Source organism: Theobroma cacao, chromosome 5 (assembly GCF_053813885.1).
Source record: "Theobroma cacao isolate CCN51 chromosome 5, ASM5381388v1, whole genome shotgun sequence".
NCBI lineage: Eukaryota > Viridiplantae > Streptophyta > Magnoliopsida > Malvales > Malvaceae > Theobroma > Theobroma cacao.
In genome coordinates this window covers 3900983-3919294 of record NC_142643.1, presented here as the reverse complement: position 1 = coordinate 3919294, position 18312 = coordinate 3900983, and the positions used below count along the sequence as shown (strand labels likewise).

The window sequence follows — 18312 nt, the reverse complement described above, 5'->3', positions numbered from 1 at the left end:
GATACGTTTACGACATGAAAACACAAATTACCAGGTCTACAACAGACACTGTAGAAGTCCCTTTTTACACTAAGCGGTTAGAACCTTTCTTATTCATTTGTAAATACAAGCTTGACAGCTTAATACTTGTACACAGCAGCTCATTACTTGTACATTTTGTTTTTATAATTATTTCTTGTGTATATATCTATGGTTTTGTGGAACAATCAATGAATAATAATTTTTCACTTCTCTCACTCACTCTCGAGCAATAAGTATCAGAATTAATTTAAAATAAATAAATAATTAAAATATAATACGAATTAAAATAAGATAATCAATCTATGTAGAAGTAGTTATTTATTTTATTGGTAAAAAAATTACATATTTTGTGTACAATCCTTCGAAAAATGCATTTTAGTTTTTCTGTTTTTAGTTTCAGAAGCAAATAGCAAATAGCAAATTATCTCAACTAAACCAAACTTTAATAATTGTATTTTTCAAAGAAGAATAGTTGTAATGCTTTATTGCTTTTAGATTTATTTTAATTTTGAAATTAAAATCATATATATAATAATCTTTGCAATAATTCAGTGAATTAACAAGTAACTATTGCTGAGAATACTGATAACATATCATGGGTAGAATACGAGATTGACCATACCTTTCTAATTCTCGGATTATTACCATTACAATCACAATCACAATTTCAAACCTAAAAACATTATTAGAGAATATGATTTATCAGTTATAATTGCAACAGGCTACAAAACAATAGTTGCCTATGTTAAATTATTCATCAATCCATACATCTTGGCATAGAATTAAAACCAAGAAGGTTTTAATGTTTATTTGATAACCAGCAGTAATGGTTTTTATTCTAGAATCATAAATATATGTAAAGCAATAGAGCTTTTTTTTTTTGGTGCTTGCAAGGTCTGAAGGACAGAAAATGATAAGGTAATTAGGTGCAGTGCTGCTTTGATCATCAAAAGCGTAACTGTAAGCCTGAGGGCACTGATTCTTGAAGATCCTGGAGTAGTTTGTGGGTTGACATCCGTCCAGCGATTTATACTCACCGGTGCAACGATGGGGAATACGAAACCAAGCCAAGAATTTTACACAAATTTTCCCTGCACATCAGTTATTCTGCACCATTTATTTCTTACTTTTAAAAGTCTAGGATTGTTTTCTCTTCGAAATCTTCGTACAGGAAAGTTTGGTCACTTAAATGTTAATATAGCAGTCAACTTAGTTGGTTTCAGGAGAGGATCTTTATCATTTATTCAATTAATTGACCTTTTACTGCCAAAATTTAAACACGATGAGCCTCGTTTAACTCTTTATATAGCACCTTCTGTGTACCACAGCTTCACCATTCACATCAACTAACAAAGAAAGCAGTTAATCAATTGTTTAATTAAGCAATGATGAGGCTCTACTTGCTCTTTGGCCTTTCTTTGGCCCTTCTCATCTCAGGTAATAAACAAGACCTTTTCCCATTCTTTCTCTCTAGCTCCAAATGTATGGCATCTAATTGGTTCTAAAAATAAACTTTTTTGTAATGCATTTTTATAGCATTTTGTAATGCATTTTTATAGCATTATCTTCTTCTCAACATTGCATGTATATATGCAGGGGTTCACCCGGCAACTCTCAACATCATAAACAATTGTCCATACGCTATCTGACCAGGAACCCTTACTGGCGATGGTGGAGCTCAATTACCAAACACTGGATTCGAGTTTGCCCCTAAGCAACAAATTCCATTAACGTTCCCGCTCCATGGATGAGGCAGGCTCTGGGCTCGAACACAATGCTCAACCTCCTCAGGGAGCTTTAGTTGTGCCACTACGAACTGTGGCTCTGGCCAGGTCGCTTGTAACAAAGCAGGTGCGGTCCCTCCAACATCCCTCGTAGAGTTCACTCTAGCAACGGAGGACAAGATTTCTATGATGTCAGCCTTGTAGATGACTTTAACTTGCCAGTTTCAATAACCCCACAAGGCAGTTCCGGTCTAACCTGCACCACAACAAGCTGTGTGGCAAATGTAAACTCAGTTTGCCCATCAGAGCTGGCTGTGAGAGGATCTGATGACCAGTGCAACAGTATTGAGGTTGATTGAAAGCTACGCTGTTGTAGGCGATGATATGTTGTGAAAAATAAAGAGACAAAAGTTGGTCTTTCATTCAATATGTGGTCTGTTATGAAGCACCAAAAACAGAGACTTAACAAGGCTTACACACTTTTAGTACATAATAATCACACAGTAAAAATAACATTACAAATAAGCTTATACATGAGCTTACATCTGTATTAACATATTAACACTTGTGCTAAAGAGATTAACAAGTGTAAAACATTATAGTCTAGCTTCCATGCATCAATCCACGTATAGTCATCAAATCAGACAAAACATTCACTATGGTGAATGAATTACAAATGGATTTCCACATGTCACAAAAGTCCAATTGTCAAAGCAAGCATTAACTCCAAAATTCCCTCTGAATGCTTGCATTGACAACCTTCAAATTTTATGTATGATACTTGAACTTTGCCTTACATAGTACTTTGGTCATTGTATCAACAATCTGCTCCCCTTTGTTATAGTGAATAATACCTATCTCACCTTGATTTTCTACATCTCTCAATGCTTGGTGCTTGACACAATGCTCATCAAAAAAGTTCTCTACAAAGGAACTTGGCTTTGTCATAGCCAATTGACACCTTTGATGGATGTCCTGTATCGATCTTACTCCTCTAACAGGAGCTTCATCAACTATCTCATCTTCATCAACTAAGAGAACATTAATGTCTTGAATATTAACAAAATGGAATGGCTCATAATCAACATCAACTCGACTTTGGTTCTAGTTCCATTCACCATTTTTATTAGATGCAAAATTTCTACTGATAGATATCTTACCACAATAAACCAAATATATCTTGTAGGCCTTTGAATGTAAACTATAGCCTACCAGAACTCCAATTTGAGCCTTGGGAAGAAACTTATCTTGATGTTCTTCTGGTATACGTCCATAACTTATACTTTCAAAGACTTGCATTTGCTTAACAGATGGTCTCATACCATACCATACCTCAAAAGGTGAAATATTCCTTGCACGAGCAGGAATAAAATTAAACAAATAAATTGAAGTTGAGGTAGCTTCAGCCCAGAACCTTTTTGAAAAATTATTTACAGCACCAGAATTACTTATCTGCTTCAAGTTTCCATAATTATAGGAGCTAAGTCTTTTATGCCACATGGTTGTCAAACTTGGCTTTACTTCACAAGTCTACAAGCAAGTCTCATTCCAATTTACAAAAAAGCATTTTTGCTTCATGGGAATTGTCATCAAATAATCACCAATGGGAGCATAAATAGTGCAACAGTTATCTTTGAACACAACACATAATCATGCTCATTTTTTTTTTTTTGAAAGATTGTAGTCTCATTGCAAAGAAAGGTGGAATAATCCCCTTCAAAAATACATCAGTAAAGAACCAGTGATTTGTGGGCTATACCTGGGCACAAAAAGCAGGTATAGTCCCCAAATCTTAACCATATCAACCCAGAAAAATTTACATATACAAAAATCTGACACTATACACTTCCCATGAATTGATACATGCACAATCCTGCCAATACACAAACACATCAAGTCTTGGCAGTAGAACAAAATAGAACCCGACCCTTCCTACCCTTAAATCACAAAAAAACTTGAAAGATAATCAAGTAGCACAAAAATCATCAATTCAAAGAGCAGAAAGTCAACCACCCGGTGATAGATTACAAGACATTCGATACTTCACAAGCAGAGTTTTCCTCACCAGTTCCATAAATCCGCAGAAGATCCTGCTACCCATAAACCTCTTCATAAGTCAACTTATCAACCAACTTTTTCAGGAACTTCATTGAAAAAACTTATCCACAAAAGAGTCCACCTTCCTTAGAAAAGCCTATAGTTCCAGCATCCTCTCATGACTATCATACTCCTTTTACACAGGGTCAAAGTGGCCCTGCCCAGCAAATGAAACAAAATGACATCTCATGTCTCCCAACATAATTTTTTTTTTCAAGAACCTGTACATTTAACAGACAAGTGTCAAAAACCAAAGACCCCACATCCCTCTACTTGAAGTTAGCGTCACTATAACACATTCCAAATCGTCAACAGCCCTAAAACACCTTCCCAACAGTAAACAAAATCATGATAGATGTGGAAGTTGTTCTCATTCACCCATCAGACACCAATCATCACAGCAGCTTCCACAGTCAATACACCCACACAGTAGCACCCAATTTTCAGAAAAGTCTCGACCCCAAAATTAAAGAAAATTTTCCACATTACTTGGGTTCCTTTCTCACTTTAACAGTAACACCAAAGTTTGAGGGCTATTCCAGCACAGTCACTAAGTCCTCTGTGCATTGAACCCCAGCTTTCGCAAGTCGATCTGCTAGTTTGTTATTCTCTCTAAAGGTATACCTCACCTCCCATCTTCTTACATCATTTTTCAATAGTTCAATATGAAGAACCCACTTTCTTAATCTCTAGGGTGCTTCCATAGGTTTGTTCACCCATTTAACAGCATTACATGAGTCACTCTCAATTATCAGACTGTGAGATTGATTCCATTTGGATGCAATAAATAGTAGGAAAGCTTCCCGAATTGCTCTAATTTTAGCTAGGTTTAAATCCCCTATGCCTATAGCTTTTGAGAAAATGATCTTAACATGTCCGTGTTCATCCCTCATTGCTCCGCCAATCCCAGCCTCTCTTGGGCTTCCTTTGGCTGCCCTATCAACATTGAACTTCATCTCCCCCTGTGCTGGTTTGCACCACCCCTCAACCTTCCTACCGTTTTCCTCTTTTGCTAAATTAGCACCCAATTGAGGGAACCTGTAGGTGTCCAGAATCTCACCATACTTCATAGGCCACTTCGCTTTGGCCCAAGTGGCAACCCTCAATTTACTGATTTCATAGGTTTGGTTTGAATCCCAAGCTATGCCTTTGAACACGACTTCATTCCTCTGCAACCATACAGACCATGAAACTGCGTAGAAAGCCATTTTCCAGATCTGTCTCTCCCCTTTTGTTATTGCCGCCTCATTCCATATGTTGAAAAAATTCATAACATTACCAGATACCACATAACATGCTCCCCAACTTCACTCCATTTTGCCCAGACCTTCCATATCTCTGGACAGTGCAGAAATAAATGCCTCGTAGTCTCCTGCTACCTATGACATAGGACACATCCAGCTGTCTCATTGTTAATTAATCCTCTTCGTAATAATTCGTACTTGACTGCCACCTTTTCATGGATAATCTGCCAACAAAACACTTCAATTCGATACGGTGCTAGATTCGACCATATTCTCTTCCACACATTTTCATTGCTCCTACCATTTGTGAGTCTTTGCTTGCAAAAAGATTTAACTGTGTAATGGCCAGAAGCAGTACCTTTCCAAGCAAGAGAATCTTTTAATTTTCTACTTAGATGGTATTGTTCAATGCATTCTTTCAGTTGAGTCAGTTGGTCTTCCTCCCATCCAAAGGTTGGCCTCCTTAATTGCACCTCCCACACCCAAACCTCTTCTTCCCATCTGCCAAACTCTTGGATGTATCCATATTTGTTTCTTACAAGGGCAAAGATTATGGGATAAAGGTCTTTTAAAATACCACCATCAGTCCACCTATCAGCCCAAAACAAAATCCTGCTTCCATCTCCTACAACCAGTTGCATATCAGTGCTCACCTGTAAAGAAAAATCATTAGTTGGGGATAGGGGTTTGATAATATTTTTCCATACTGTTGAAACTCTCTTGTTTGCACTCATCTCAGGTATAAGGTTGATGAGATTCCTTCCTACTTTCTTCACAATTACCTCTCTCCATAAGCTGCCCATCTCACTCCCATACCTCCACAACCATTTATTAAGTAAAGCTCTATTCTTGACCTCCATATTAATGATCCCTAGCCCCCCGTTCTCCTTATAGTTGCAAACTTTGCTCCACTCAATGTAATGGATTTTTTGTTTCTTTTCACTGCCGCACCATAGAAACCTCCTTTCAATTTTCTCCAACTCCTTTATCACCCTTTTTGGTATTTGAAATATAGACATGTAAAAAATAGGTAAGTTAGAAAAGACTGACCGAAGTAGTGCAACTCTTCCTCCTATGGATAACGTCTTTGCTTTCCATCCTGCTAGCCTTGTCTCGAATTTCTCTATGATTGGTTTCCACGTTTGTATCGAATTAGGATTTGCCCTTAGTGGCAACCCCAAGTACACCATGGGAATAACTTCAAACATATAATTAATCCTCTCAGCACATTCTCTAACAAAATTCTCATTTGTTCCAATTCCCGCAAGGCTGCTCTTATGGAAATTAATCCTCAAACCTGATATTGCTTGGAAGCATCTTAAGATCCTTTTGGCATTGACAAGGCTCTCAATCTCCGATTTAAGGAAAATCATAGTGTCATCAGCAAACTGTAAATGAGAGATTCTCAACCCCCTTAATCCAATTGGAATTCCTTTACATAGTCCCACAATCTCTCCTCCATCCATCATTTGACTGAATGCCTTTGCCACAATATTAAAGAGAAAAGGCGAGAGCGGACAACCTTGACGCAGCCCACGACTCATCTTAAAAGGCTCTGTTGCCACTCCATTCACAAGAACTGAAACCTTAGCATTTGACACGCACCCCATCACCCATTTCCTCCATCTTTCACCAAACCCTATATTCCTCATCACAAGTTGTAGGAAAGTCCAGTCCACACTGTCGTAGGCTTTCTTGAAGTCAACTTTCAGCAAAAAACCCCCTTCATTTTTCTTTTTTACAAAGTCAATAACTTCATTTGCTATTAAGGTGCAGTTCATCATTTGTCTTCTTTTCACAAAAGCGAATTGTTTCTCACCTATAACCTTCCCTATGACCCATCTCAACCTATTAGTAAGGAGTTTGGACACAATCTTGTATAAGCTTCCCACTAAGCTAATAGGTCTATATTCAACAATCTTATTAGGATTAGCCACTTTTGGGATAAGAGTAATAAAAGAATTATTTGCTCCCTCCTCTAACTTACCCTGCTAAAAAAAACTCCTTAAGCTAACCATGACCTCATCCTTAATCAGTTGCCACTGGTTTTTGAAAAAATTAATGTTATAGCCATTGGGTCCAGGTGCCTTATTCCCATCGTAACTATATATCGTATCCCACACTTCTTCTTCCATTACATTATTTTCCAAGAAAAGCTTGGCCTTCTCACTCAACTTTTTGAACTGCCTGCCAAAACTTCTGAGGCCTAGGACCTTTGTTCTCTTGTAGAATTCTGTGTAATGGTCCACAACTGCTTCCTTAATTCTTTCAAGATCCTTTAATTCAACATCGCCAACCTGAAGCTGCTGAATGTAATTGTTCCTCCTTCTTATTGATGCCATTATGTGGAAGAATCTTGTGTTTCGATCTCCCTCCAGCACCCATTTTGTTCTCGATTTCTGTTTCCACTCTCTTTCCTCTCGTCTATACATGTCCCATAATGCAGCTCTCTTGCAAACTACTTCCTCCCAGACTCTATTCCCTACCTCCCCTTCTTGTAATCTCTCATTTATTTAACTCACACTTAACAAATTTTGAGTAATTTCTAGTACTAAGAGCGTTTCAAAGACATACCTAGAGTCTGCTATAGTTTGCATAACTACTAACCCGTTTCTAGTTGCTTGCAAGAACACACCATTCTCAATCTTTTACATTTGGGGTATGATTATCAAGTGGTAATGATTATCAAGTTCAGTAAATAAAGCTTCATTTGAGGTCATGTGGTTAGAAAAACCACTATCCAAGATCCATTGGTTAGCATCAATGGCTTTTACATCATCATATTGCACCATGAATAAAACTTCTTATTATGATACATTAGCTTTCTCTACTGATTCTTGTACTTCGGCTTGAGTAACAACCTTATTCTTGCATACCCTCTGAACATGTCCTAACTGGTTATAGTTTCTACCTTTTACATTGGTTCTAAACCAACAGTTAGCCTCGGCATGACTCTTTCTTTTACAATGAGAACAAAGTTGCCTTTTCCCTCCCTTCTGCTAGTTTTTATTCCCTAGTTGAAGCTCTTTCTCTTTCTCTTTTTGCTCGTATGATAACTCTCTTTTGCTCAACAGCTTGGAGAGCATAAGCAACATCAAAGAGTGATAATTTGGAGAGTTCCTTTGATCCTTCTAGGGAGGCTAGTTTTGACTCAAACCTCTTTGGTAAGGAGACAAGAGCCTTTTGAATGACTCGTTTCTTAGATAAATCTTCTCCCAATAATTTAATTTGATTCATCACCTACATAAGCTTGTTGATATAATCTTTAACTTTCTCTAAATCATTCATTCTCAAGGTCTCAAACTCCCTGGTTAAGTTCATAATTTGCATCTCTTTAGTTCTTTCTGAACTTTGGATTGATCTCTAAGTCTGTTCTAGGCATCTTTAGCTGTTTTACACCCATTATTCTCACAAACATTGCATCTGTAATAGCTCCTTGGCACGGTAGCGTTTTGCAACCTCTTCATTGTATTACTTGATTTGAGCAGAAGTTGCATTCTCTTCCAAGGCAAGAACATCAAGTCCTGATTCAACTGCTTCCCAAAGGTCAAGACATCCAAGATAAAACTCCATCTTGGTAGACCAGATTACATAATTCTCTCCATTAAACACTAATGGAGCTTGATGACTGAAGGCAGTATTAGAAGCTGAAGTTATATTGACAAACTAACTTACGTTTGGTTTGCTGAGAAAGTGTTTTGGGTTCTTTCACTAGTAAGGTCCCTTAAGAACTTAACAAAGCTTTGATACCATGTTGTGAAAAATAAAGAGACAAAAGATGTCTTTCATTCAATATGTGCTTTGTTATGAAACATCAAAAACAGAGACTTAACAAGGCTTACACACTCTTAGTATATGATGATCACATAGTAAAAATAACATTACAAATAAGCTTATACATGAGCTTACATCTGTATTAACATATTAACACTTGTTCTAAAGAGATTAACAAGCGTAAAACATTATGTCTATCTTCCATGCATCAATCCACGTATAGTCATTAAACCAGACAAAACATACACTATGGATCATGAAATACAAGTGGATTTCCACGTGTCACAAAGTCCATTTGTCAAAGCAAGCATTAACTTCAACATGATATTCCCACCTGATCCTTTCATAACCAACTCTGATGGGCAAATCAAGTTTACATTTGCCGCACAGCTAGTTGTGGTGCAGGTTGGATCGGAACCACCTTGTGAGATTATTGAAATTGGCAAGTTAAAGCGATCTACGAGGCTGACATCGTAGATATCTTGTCCTCCGTGTTAATAAAAGGTATTGATATAGCGAAAGTAACGATACAAAATAAAACTTTTTTCATTTGAAAGAACTTGTGAGATGCAAATATCCAACCAACAAAAATATCTCAAACCACAAATATAGTTATAAATGTACAAAATAAAACTAGAAAAAAATATATGATTTTTAACGTGAAAAACCCCCTTAATGTGAAAGGTAAAAATCACGGGACCTAGTTCAAAAAAGTAATTCATTATAAAATATCAATGAGGACAACAAAGAGTCATTCAATTATTTTAGAACTTAGAACAGCCCTCACTTACTACCAACAAAGGGAAAATCACCAAGCAATAATACATAAAACCCAATATAAAAGGTATCACAACCTAACCAATAGAAAAGAAAATGTTGGTGTTAACGGGGGTTTATACGGTATTCAAGAATAGGCAAAATTGACTTCAAGATGAGCTTTTAAATAGGCGCTATCTTAAGACTTATTTCACCTCCACCACTTGGTATGCAAAGGGGAATACTGTGAATTGTCTCAAGGATACAATGAAGCTAACGTCTAACTTTCGTATTGCACTTACGAAGTAGATTGCTAGATACACCCGAGGGTTTACAAAGTTGTTTGACCTTAGAGCCTACTTTCTGCAGCAAATAGATTATAAGGAATTTGGAAGCTTTTGTAGATGGTGGGAACTTTAAGTGTTTATGTTATTAGAACACAACATTTATCTTACTCTTGACTTTTCTGCTCTTGTCTTGTCTCTAAATTTTTGGTTTGTCAAAATGGTTGGCAACATTTAAGATAATAGTTTTTACATAATCCATTGTAACAACACCTTTAGGAGCAAAACTAGTCAAGGTCACATGGAGATGTTCCCAAGAATCAGGTAGAGTATTAAGCAACCAAAGTCCTAAAATTTCATCTTCAAATCTAACACCTATGCTAGACAGCTAGTCAAAACACCTTTGAAATTCACTCAAATGATCAAAGATAGAACTATCTTTCTTGTACCTCATATTCATAGTTTGTTTCAACAAAAACAATTTATTGTTGCCAATTTTAGAGGCATACAAGGTCTCAAGCTTTTCCCACAAAGTTTTGGAATGTGAATCATTAGCAATATGATTCACAACATTGTTATTTACCCATTTTCAAATAAAACCACAACTCATCTCATGCTCAAAAGCTCATTCTTCATTAGATTTAGTCTCAAGTTTTTGAGTAGCAAATACCAATAAATGTAACTTTCTCACAAATAGTTGATCTTTCATTTTTCCTTTCCGCTTGTGATAATTTGTGCCATTCAAACTGATCATTTTACTATAATTAGGCTCCATCTTCCAATCAAGCTAAACCCATAAATAAAGAATATGCTCTAATACTAGTTGTTGGTAAAGAGTATTGATGTATCGAAAGCAACAATACAAAATAAAGCTTTTCTCACTTGAAAGAATCTATGAGAAGCAAATATCTAACTAACAAAAAAACCCAAACAATAGATATAATTATGAATATGCAAAATAAAATCACAAGAAAACATATGATTTTTAACGTGAAAAAACCATTCAATGTGAGGTAAAAATCACAGGACCTAGTTAGAAAAAGTAATCTACTATAAAATATCAATGAGTACAGCATAGAGTCATCTAGCAATTTTAAAACTCATAACAATCCTTACTCACTATCAACAAAGTGAAAATCACCAAATAACAATACATAAAATCCAAAATAAAAAGTATTACAGTCCAACAAATAGAGAAGAGAAAAATATAATTTGATTGTACAAATTGAAGTTCACAATGTCAAGAACAACATACTGAAATTTTATGGAAATCAAATCACAAATCACCTAGATCGATGCCACAAAACAAGTCAAAAAATTTTCTCCCAATTTTTTTTGTCAACACTTTTTTTCTCATCTTTTAAAAAATAAATCCCTATTCTTAAAAAAACCAAAAACCTTTTTTTTATTAATTTAAGTTATGGACTCCACTTGAAAAAGACAGCAACACTCTATTTGCTGCTAGAGTGGAGGGACCACACCTGCACCTTTGCCAGCTACCTTTGCAAGCAACCTGGCCAGAGCCACAGTTTGCAGTGGCACAACTGAAGCTCCCTAAGGAGGTTGAGCATTGTGCTCAAGCCTAGAGCCTACCTGTCCATGGACCAGGAACGTTAATGGAACTTAATGCTTGGGGGCCAAACTCGAATCCTGTGTTTGGTAATTGAGCTCCACCACCGCCAGCGAAGGTTCCTGCCCAGAGAGTGTATGGACAGTTGTTTCTGATGTTGAGGACTGCCGTGTGAGCCCCTACATATATGCATGCAACGTTGAGAAAAATGCATTAGGAAAAAAAGTTTATTTTTAAAACCAATTCAATTTCATACATGCAATGGGAAAGGGGTTTGTTTATTACCTGAGATGAGGAGGGCAAAGGAAAGGCCAAAGAGCAAGTCATCATTGCTCAATTAAACAATTGATTAATTGCTTGGTGAAGCTGTGGTACGCAGAAGGTGGTATATATAGATTTAAAAAGCCTCAACATGCTTAACTTTTGGCGGTAAAGGTCAACGGGGAGACGAGTGACACTGACATTGATTGTCGAGGCCAGACTGGCAAGGTGGAGATAAAATTAGATAAATTTGATTCATGTTAATAATAAAAATAATAAAAATAATTAAATAATAAATAATAAATATATATGATTATTTTTATGGTTCAAAACGTTTTTCCATTTGGTTTTTTTGTAAAAGTAATTTTTTCAATAGTTTTATAAATATTAATTATAAATATATATTATTTATATATATTCCTTTCATCCTTTATAATTAAAAGATGTTGCATCAAAACATTTCACGTAATAATAAGTGAATAAAGATAACAATAGAAAGGGTACTTGTTTAATTTGAAACATCCAAAACCGAAATCTTTAAACTTTATAACATCTAGAACCTAATTAAAATCTTATTATAATTATATGTAACTTAACCAAAATTGATTAGTGATTTCGTTAATTACGCAGAAGTATTTGTTTGATGGATATCCAATTAAATATTTGAATCTAACCGGACCTCAAAATACAATTTGATAAGCTACAACGTAGTATTACAGAATGTATTTAAAAAAATAAACTTATTAATTATACAAAATAAACTCAATAATAATAATCTACTAATAAATTTAAACAAAAAGTAATAATTAAACATGAAAAAATATCAATAATCAAATTTTTGTTTCTTACATACTATAGTAGCCATCTAGAATAATTCATCATCAATCATGAAAATGACAAGTTTGATAAGCTTATAATTAAAATCTCAAGCACTCATAAAAATTATACCAAATTTACTAATTATGAAATTCGTAAATTTATTTTAAAAATATGATAATAGTAACTCAGATAAATAATATTAAGAAAAATGAATTCCCTTAATTAAACAAGTTTTATCCCAACATTTGATCAAAGCCGATTTATATATATATATATATATATATATATATATATATATATATATATATATATAGGGGATATCTTAATTTTAAACCTCAATTTTATGTTTTTACACCAAACTGTATCAATTATTAATTTTACAATATATTCAAGACTGACCCATACTCAAAACTGTATTAATGAGTTTAATTAAGTTTGATAATCGATTAAAATCCATCCATGGCCATTCTTTAATTCTTATACGCGCATATATCTCTCTACTTGAAAAGTTAGGTTTGAATTTTTTTTTATTCAAATAAAAAAAGTTTACAAGAGGTAATTATATTAAGGCTATAAGGAGTCAGAGATGAAGAAAAACTGGAATAAATGAGCTTAAAATTTTCTTATTTTTATTGTCATAAAAAACAAAAGAAACTTGGCTAGCTTCAATTTAATATGTATTGAGACGAGCCTAATTCACATAATTTGCATGGTTGATATTTCTACCTTTAGTTTTTCATTATTTGTTTTTTAATTCTTGAATAATTGTTATAAAGCAAAAGTAAGAAATAAAAAGAACATATCATAATTCATTTAAAACAGATAAATAATTAAAATTTAATATCAATTAAAATAAGATAATCAATCTTTATAGAAGTATTTATTCATTTTATCATGTAAAAAAATTACATAATTTGTGTCCAATCCTTTAATTTTTTTTTTTTAACTTTTGTATCGAAGTGTGTTTTAATTTTTCATTTTGCTTTCAGAAGCAAAAAGTTGATAGCAAATTATCTCAACCAGACAACTTTAATAATTGTATTTGTTTTAAAAGAAGAATAGTTGTAATTCTTTATTGCTTTTAGTTTCTTTAATTTTATTTTGAAATTAAAAATCATAAATATTAATCTTTACAATTATTAAATAAAATCATAAGTAACTATTGCTTAGAATACTGATCACACATCATGGGTAGAATGCGAGAAGGCGCTGACATTACCTTATTACGATTACAATCACAATTTCAAACCTATGAATATTATTAGGGAGAATGTTATAATTGCAACTGGCTGCAAAACAATATTTTCCTACGTTAAATTTCATTCATTGTTCCATACATCTTGATCACATACAATTAAAACCAAGAAGGTTTTAATGTTTATTTCGAAACCAGCGGTAATGTTTTTATTCTAAAATCATAAAATATATGAAAAGCAATAGAGCTTCTTCCAGCTTGTAAGGTCTCATGGACAGAAAGTGATAAGGTAATTAGGTCCACCAGTGCAGGAGAAAGTGCTACTTGGATCATCATAAGCGTAACTGTAAGCCTGAGGGCACTGACCCTTGAAGATCCTGGAGTAGTTTGAGGGTTCACATGTCTCCGGTGAATCAAAATCACCAGTGCAACAGTACTGAGGCTGATTGAAAGCTACGCAAGCGCTTTTGCACGCTATGATATTGCCATCAGATCCTCTCACAGCCAGCTCTGATGGGCAAACTGAGTTTACATTTGCCGCACAGCTAGTCGTGGTGCAGGTTGGACCGGAACCGCCTTGTGGGGTTATTGAAACTGGCAAGTTAAAGCCATCTACAAGGCTGACATCGTAGAAATCTTGTCCTCCGTTTGCTGCTAGAGTGAACTCTACGAGGGATGCTGGAGGGACTGCACCTGCTCCGTTACAAGCGACCTGGCCAGAGCCACAGTTTGCAGTGGCACAACTGAAGCTCCCTGAGGAGGTTGAGCATTGTGTTCGAGCCCAGAGCCTGCCTGTCCATGGAGCAGGAACGTTAATGGAGTTTGATGCCTGGGGGGCTAACTCGAATCCAGTGTTTGGTAATTGAGCTCCACCACCGCCAGTAAGGGTTCCTGGCCAGATAGTGTATGGACAGTTGTTTCTGATGTTGAGGGTTGCCATGTGAGCCCCTGCATATATACATGAAATATTGAGAAGAAGATAATTCTATAGAAATGCATTAGCAAAAAAGTTTATTCTTAGAACCAATTCGATTCCATACATTTGGAGCTAGAGAGAAAGAAAGGGAAAAGGTTTTGTTTATTACCTGACATGAGGAGAGCCAAGGAAAGGCCAAAAAGCAAGTAAAGCCTCATCATTGCTTAGTTAAACAATTGATTAATTGCTTTCTTTTTTGGTTGATGTGAATGGTGAAGCTGTGGTACGCAGAAGGTGCTATATATAGAGTTAAACAAGGCTCATCGTGCTTAAATTTTGGCAGTAAAGGTCAATTAATTGGATAACTGATAAAGACCCTCTCCCTAAACCAACTAAGTTGACTGCTATATTAAGATTAAGTGACAAAACTTTTCAATAGAATATTTCGAAATAAAAATATTCTCAGACTTTAAAAAAAAAAACAGTAGTAATATTAATTATTCAAAAGAGAAAAATCAACAGAGGTTAATCCTGTTTATACAAAGCTGCAAAAGCTCCCAAAAAGTGCAGCAAAAACTCAAACTCCGAAGGTCCCAGGAAACAAAACAAACACAGGGAAGAGATAAGCAAGCCTCAACCTTTCCAAACCCAGAAAACAAATCTCAGAGCATCTATTAACAAGTGCAAGTTGACACTCATAATAGGAAAGAGCAAATAAAACACATGAAAGAAATAAATGGTGCAGAATAACTGATGGTCAGGGGAAATTTATGTAAAATTCTTGGCTTGGTTTCGTATTCCCATTGTTTCTCCTCCGAGATCTTTGTATTAATGGAGAAACAGTTAATGGATAAACAGTTTTCTACATTTTCCAACTTTGTGATTTATATGAAGGATTAATATTTGATGTATTTACAGTCTTTAGTTTCTATACTCATTAATAAACTATTATTTTGAAAGAAATAAAAAGTTGATAAGGTCCCAAAACAGCATTATGTTTTAATATTAATTTTTTATTTCATTCAAAATAATACTCATTAATGAGGTGTCAAGATTTTGTGGTTGGATAACATATAGAAGCTATACATTGTTTGAGCGTCTAATATTTTTCTAACATAAATATGAAAGCCAGTTATTTTTTCTTACTTTTAAAATAATTACAATTCTCAATTTAAACAAAGCAATTTATATAATTAAATATAGACAATAAATACATATTAGATCGATTTCATATTTAAAATAGTCTTATAATCATAGAAGACAAATTCAACATGAAGACAATTTATCAATGTGATTGGTCATATATAGAAATATCAACACGTTTAAAAGTATGAGATTTTGAATGAATATCGAATAAAAACAAAAGATTGAAAAGATCTTTATAAACTCGACAAGAGGGAAAAATACATTGTGGCATAGTCAAATGGCACGTAGCGATTTTCGCCATCGTACACCCAATCAAAGTTTTATAATTTCTAACTACAAAATTTTTCTTTGGATTCAACTATTTGATCATATTACAAAAACCATGTAGTGGAATTCTCTCCCAATCTTTTACACACAATTATGTAATAATTTTTTATAATATTCTATAATGTAATATGCCTTTAATTCTGATTAAAAATACAATATATAAGTATATGCTTAAAATGGTAAAAGAAGCAAAGAATTTGTAAGTACTAACAATGTGAAATTAACTTGAAGTTTGCGGACAGCAAGTTTTGGGCAAACACGCAATATTGTTGCTCATCATGTCAAAGTAATAACGTGAACATCACAAATTCCTTCAAAGCCAACAATATTTGTACAAAATTCATATCCATAAACTATGGTGATGTACTCAAATCTGATAATTTTGAAGCAATGGGAAATTAAACCGATTGATCATTTTGACAAATGATCGCCTCCTTGTGTCTAGCTAACTGCCTATCATATTCTACATAAGGAATAAATGACTCTGGCTGAACCACTCGTAAATTTGAAATTGATCATCTGGACATTGACTTCCATGCACATACGTATGCTTCTTGCTAACTTATTATAACTTTCAACATTGAATCCCTAATCACCACTTATTAGTAGTTTTTCCGTACACAGTTGTCGTAACGTGCGGGTCCGGGAACCCGACCGCTAGAGGTGAATGTGAAAACTCACTAAAAAATTAAACTAGGAGTCGTCACAAATATTTTTTTACTAGGTGCGATTGGCCACCTATTGACTCGATTCTAATTGATGAAAACTTAAATTAATTTTAAGCCCACCGAAAAGAACCTTAAACCGGTCTACAATTTTCTGGATCTAGGTTCGGGAGTACGGTTACGCCCGGGGAAGGATTAGCACCCCTCGGACGCCCATTCCATGAACGGTACCATTTTTAGATTATCCTATTGGGCTTTAATTTTTAATTTCACTAGATTTCCTTAATTATTATTTTTTATTTTATCTCCTATTTAACCTAAAATGGAATGCAAATGGGTGGCGAGATGAAATGCATGGCGTGAGGTAAAAATGCCGGACAAATAACCTTTTATCGAGGATATTTTCCGAATCCGCCCATCATACTGGTGGGACTCGGGATATTCTCTCACCTAGGGAATTATCCGAGAAACTCGCCTTCGCAAATTCGACGAATAATTTCCGTCATCGGGGTCATCGTACGTTTTCTTTTTAAAATAATATTTTTGTGCATAATGAACCCAATTCGGGCAAAAGCCTTTTATTAAAGATGGTTCTCGAGCCTTCCCATCATACTGGTGGGACCCGAGGACATCTTTTCACCTAAGGAACTTTTCGAGAAATACCCGCCTTCACAGGATCCCCGAAAGATCCCATCATCGGGGCTTAAACTCAGAAACAGAAATATTTATATGCAATGATATGTATAATGCAATACATACATGCCATGCTAATGCAATTATCTATGTTTTTTTTGTTATTATTTTTTATTTTATTATCATATTTTCTATTCTTATTTCTTATTATTATTTTTTTATACTTTACATTTTTTGTTCTAAGTTCTTATGTTTTCCATTTATACTTAGACAAATTGCTTATGATTCTATGTTATTTTAGTGAACAAAAATTATATATTTTTTATTATACTACTTTTATTTTATATATTTTTATATTTTTTTTTATTATATTTTTCATAAGCAATCTTTTATTCAACCTAATGCCTAAGATCTTATTTATTATTTTTTATCTTTATCTTTACATTTCTTTATGCCACTTAATACTCAATGTTTAATTTTGAATTAGTTATTTTTTACTATTATATATTTATTTATTTTTATTTATTTAATGTCATGTATATTGTATTTTCAAATTGATTATTTATTATATGTTTAAATTGTTATTATTTTATCTTTTTTTATCATTTATTATTTATTTATTATTTTTATCGAGTAATTTTTTGTATCATCAAACTCTTTATTTATTAAGGATTTCGGAATCTTGAAAACGAGACCCTCCCATCATATTGGTGGGGCCTTGATTCGGATTTCGAGCCTAGGGAACATAAGCTCGGGATTGCGACTTCTCGCATCCCGATCAATTATCCCATCATCGGCATCAAATTGAGCAGTTATCTTATCTATATTAAATAGTTCTTTATCTTCTCCTATTTTATTCTTTCTCCATTTATATAGAACT

At 34.3% G+C, this 18312-nt stretch overlaps 1 protein-coding gene and 2 pseudogenes across 1 annotated transcript; 1 reads left to right on the top strand and 2 right to left on the bottom strand.

The window, feature by feature from the left end:
- Window positions 1–771: 771 nt before the first annotated feature.
- Window positions 772–13766, bottom strand: LOC148762365 (thaumatin-like protein 1; annotated as a pseudogene).
- LOC108661906 (thaumatin-like protein 1 pseudogene) lies at window positions 1407–2080 on the top strand (annotated as a pseudogene).
- Window positions 13767–13840: 74 nt separating the features above from the next.
- On the bottom strand, window positions 13841–14946 carry LOC18598071 (thaumatin-like protein 1b). Its single transcript, XM_007027432.3, has 2 exons — window positions 14831–14946; window positions 13841–14693 (listed from the first exon to the last, which is right to left on the bottom strand). The coding sequence occupies exons 1-2, from the start codon at window positions 14880–14882 to the stop codon at window positions 14014–14016; spliced, it is 732 nt and encodes a 243-aa protein (XP_007027494.3). The 5' UTR covers window positions 14883–14946; the 3' UTR covers window positions 13841–14013.
- Window positions 14947–18312: the final 3366 nt, after the last annotated feature.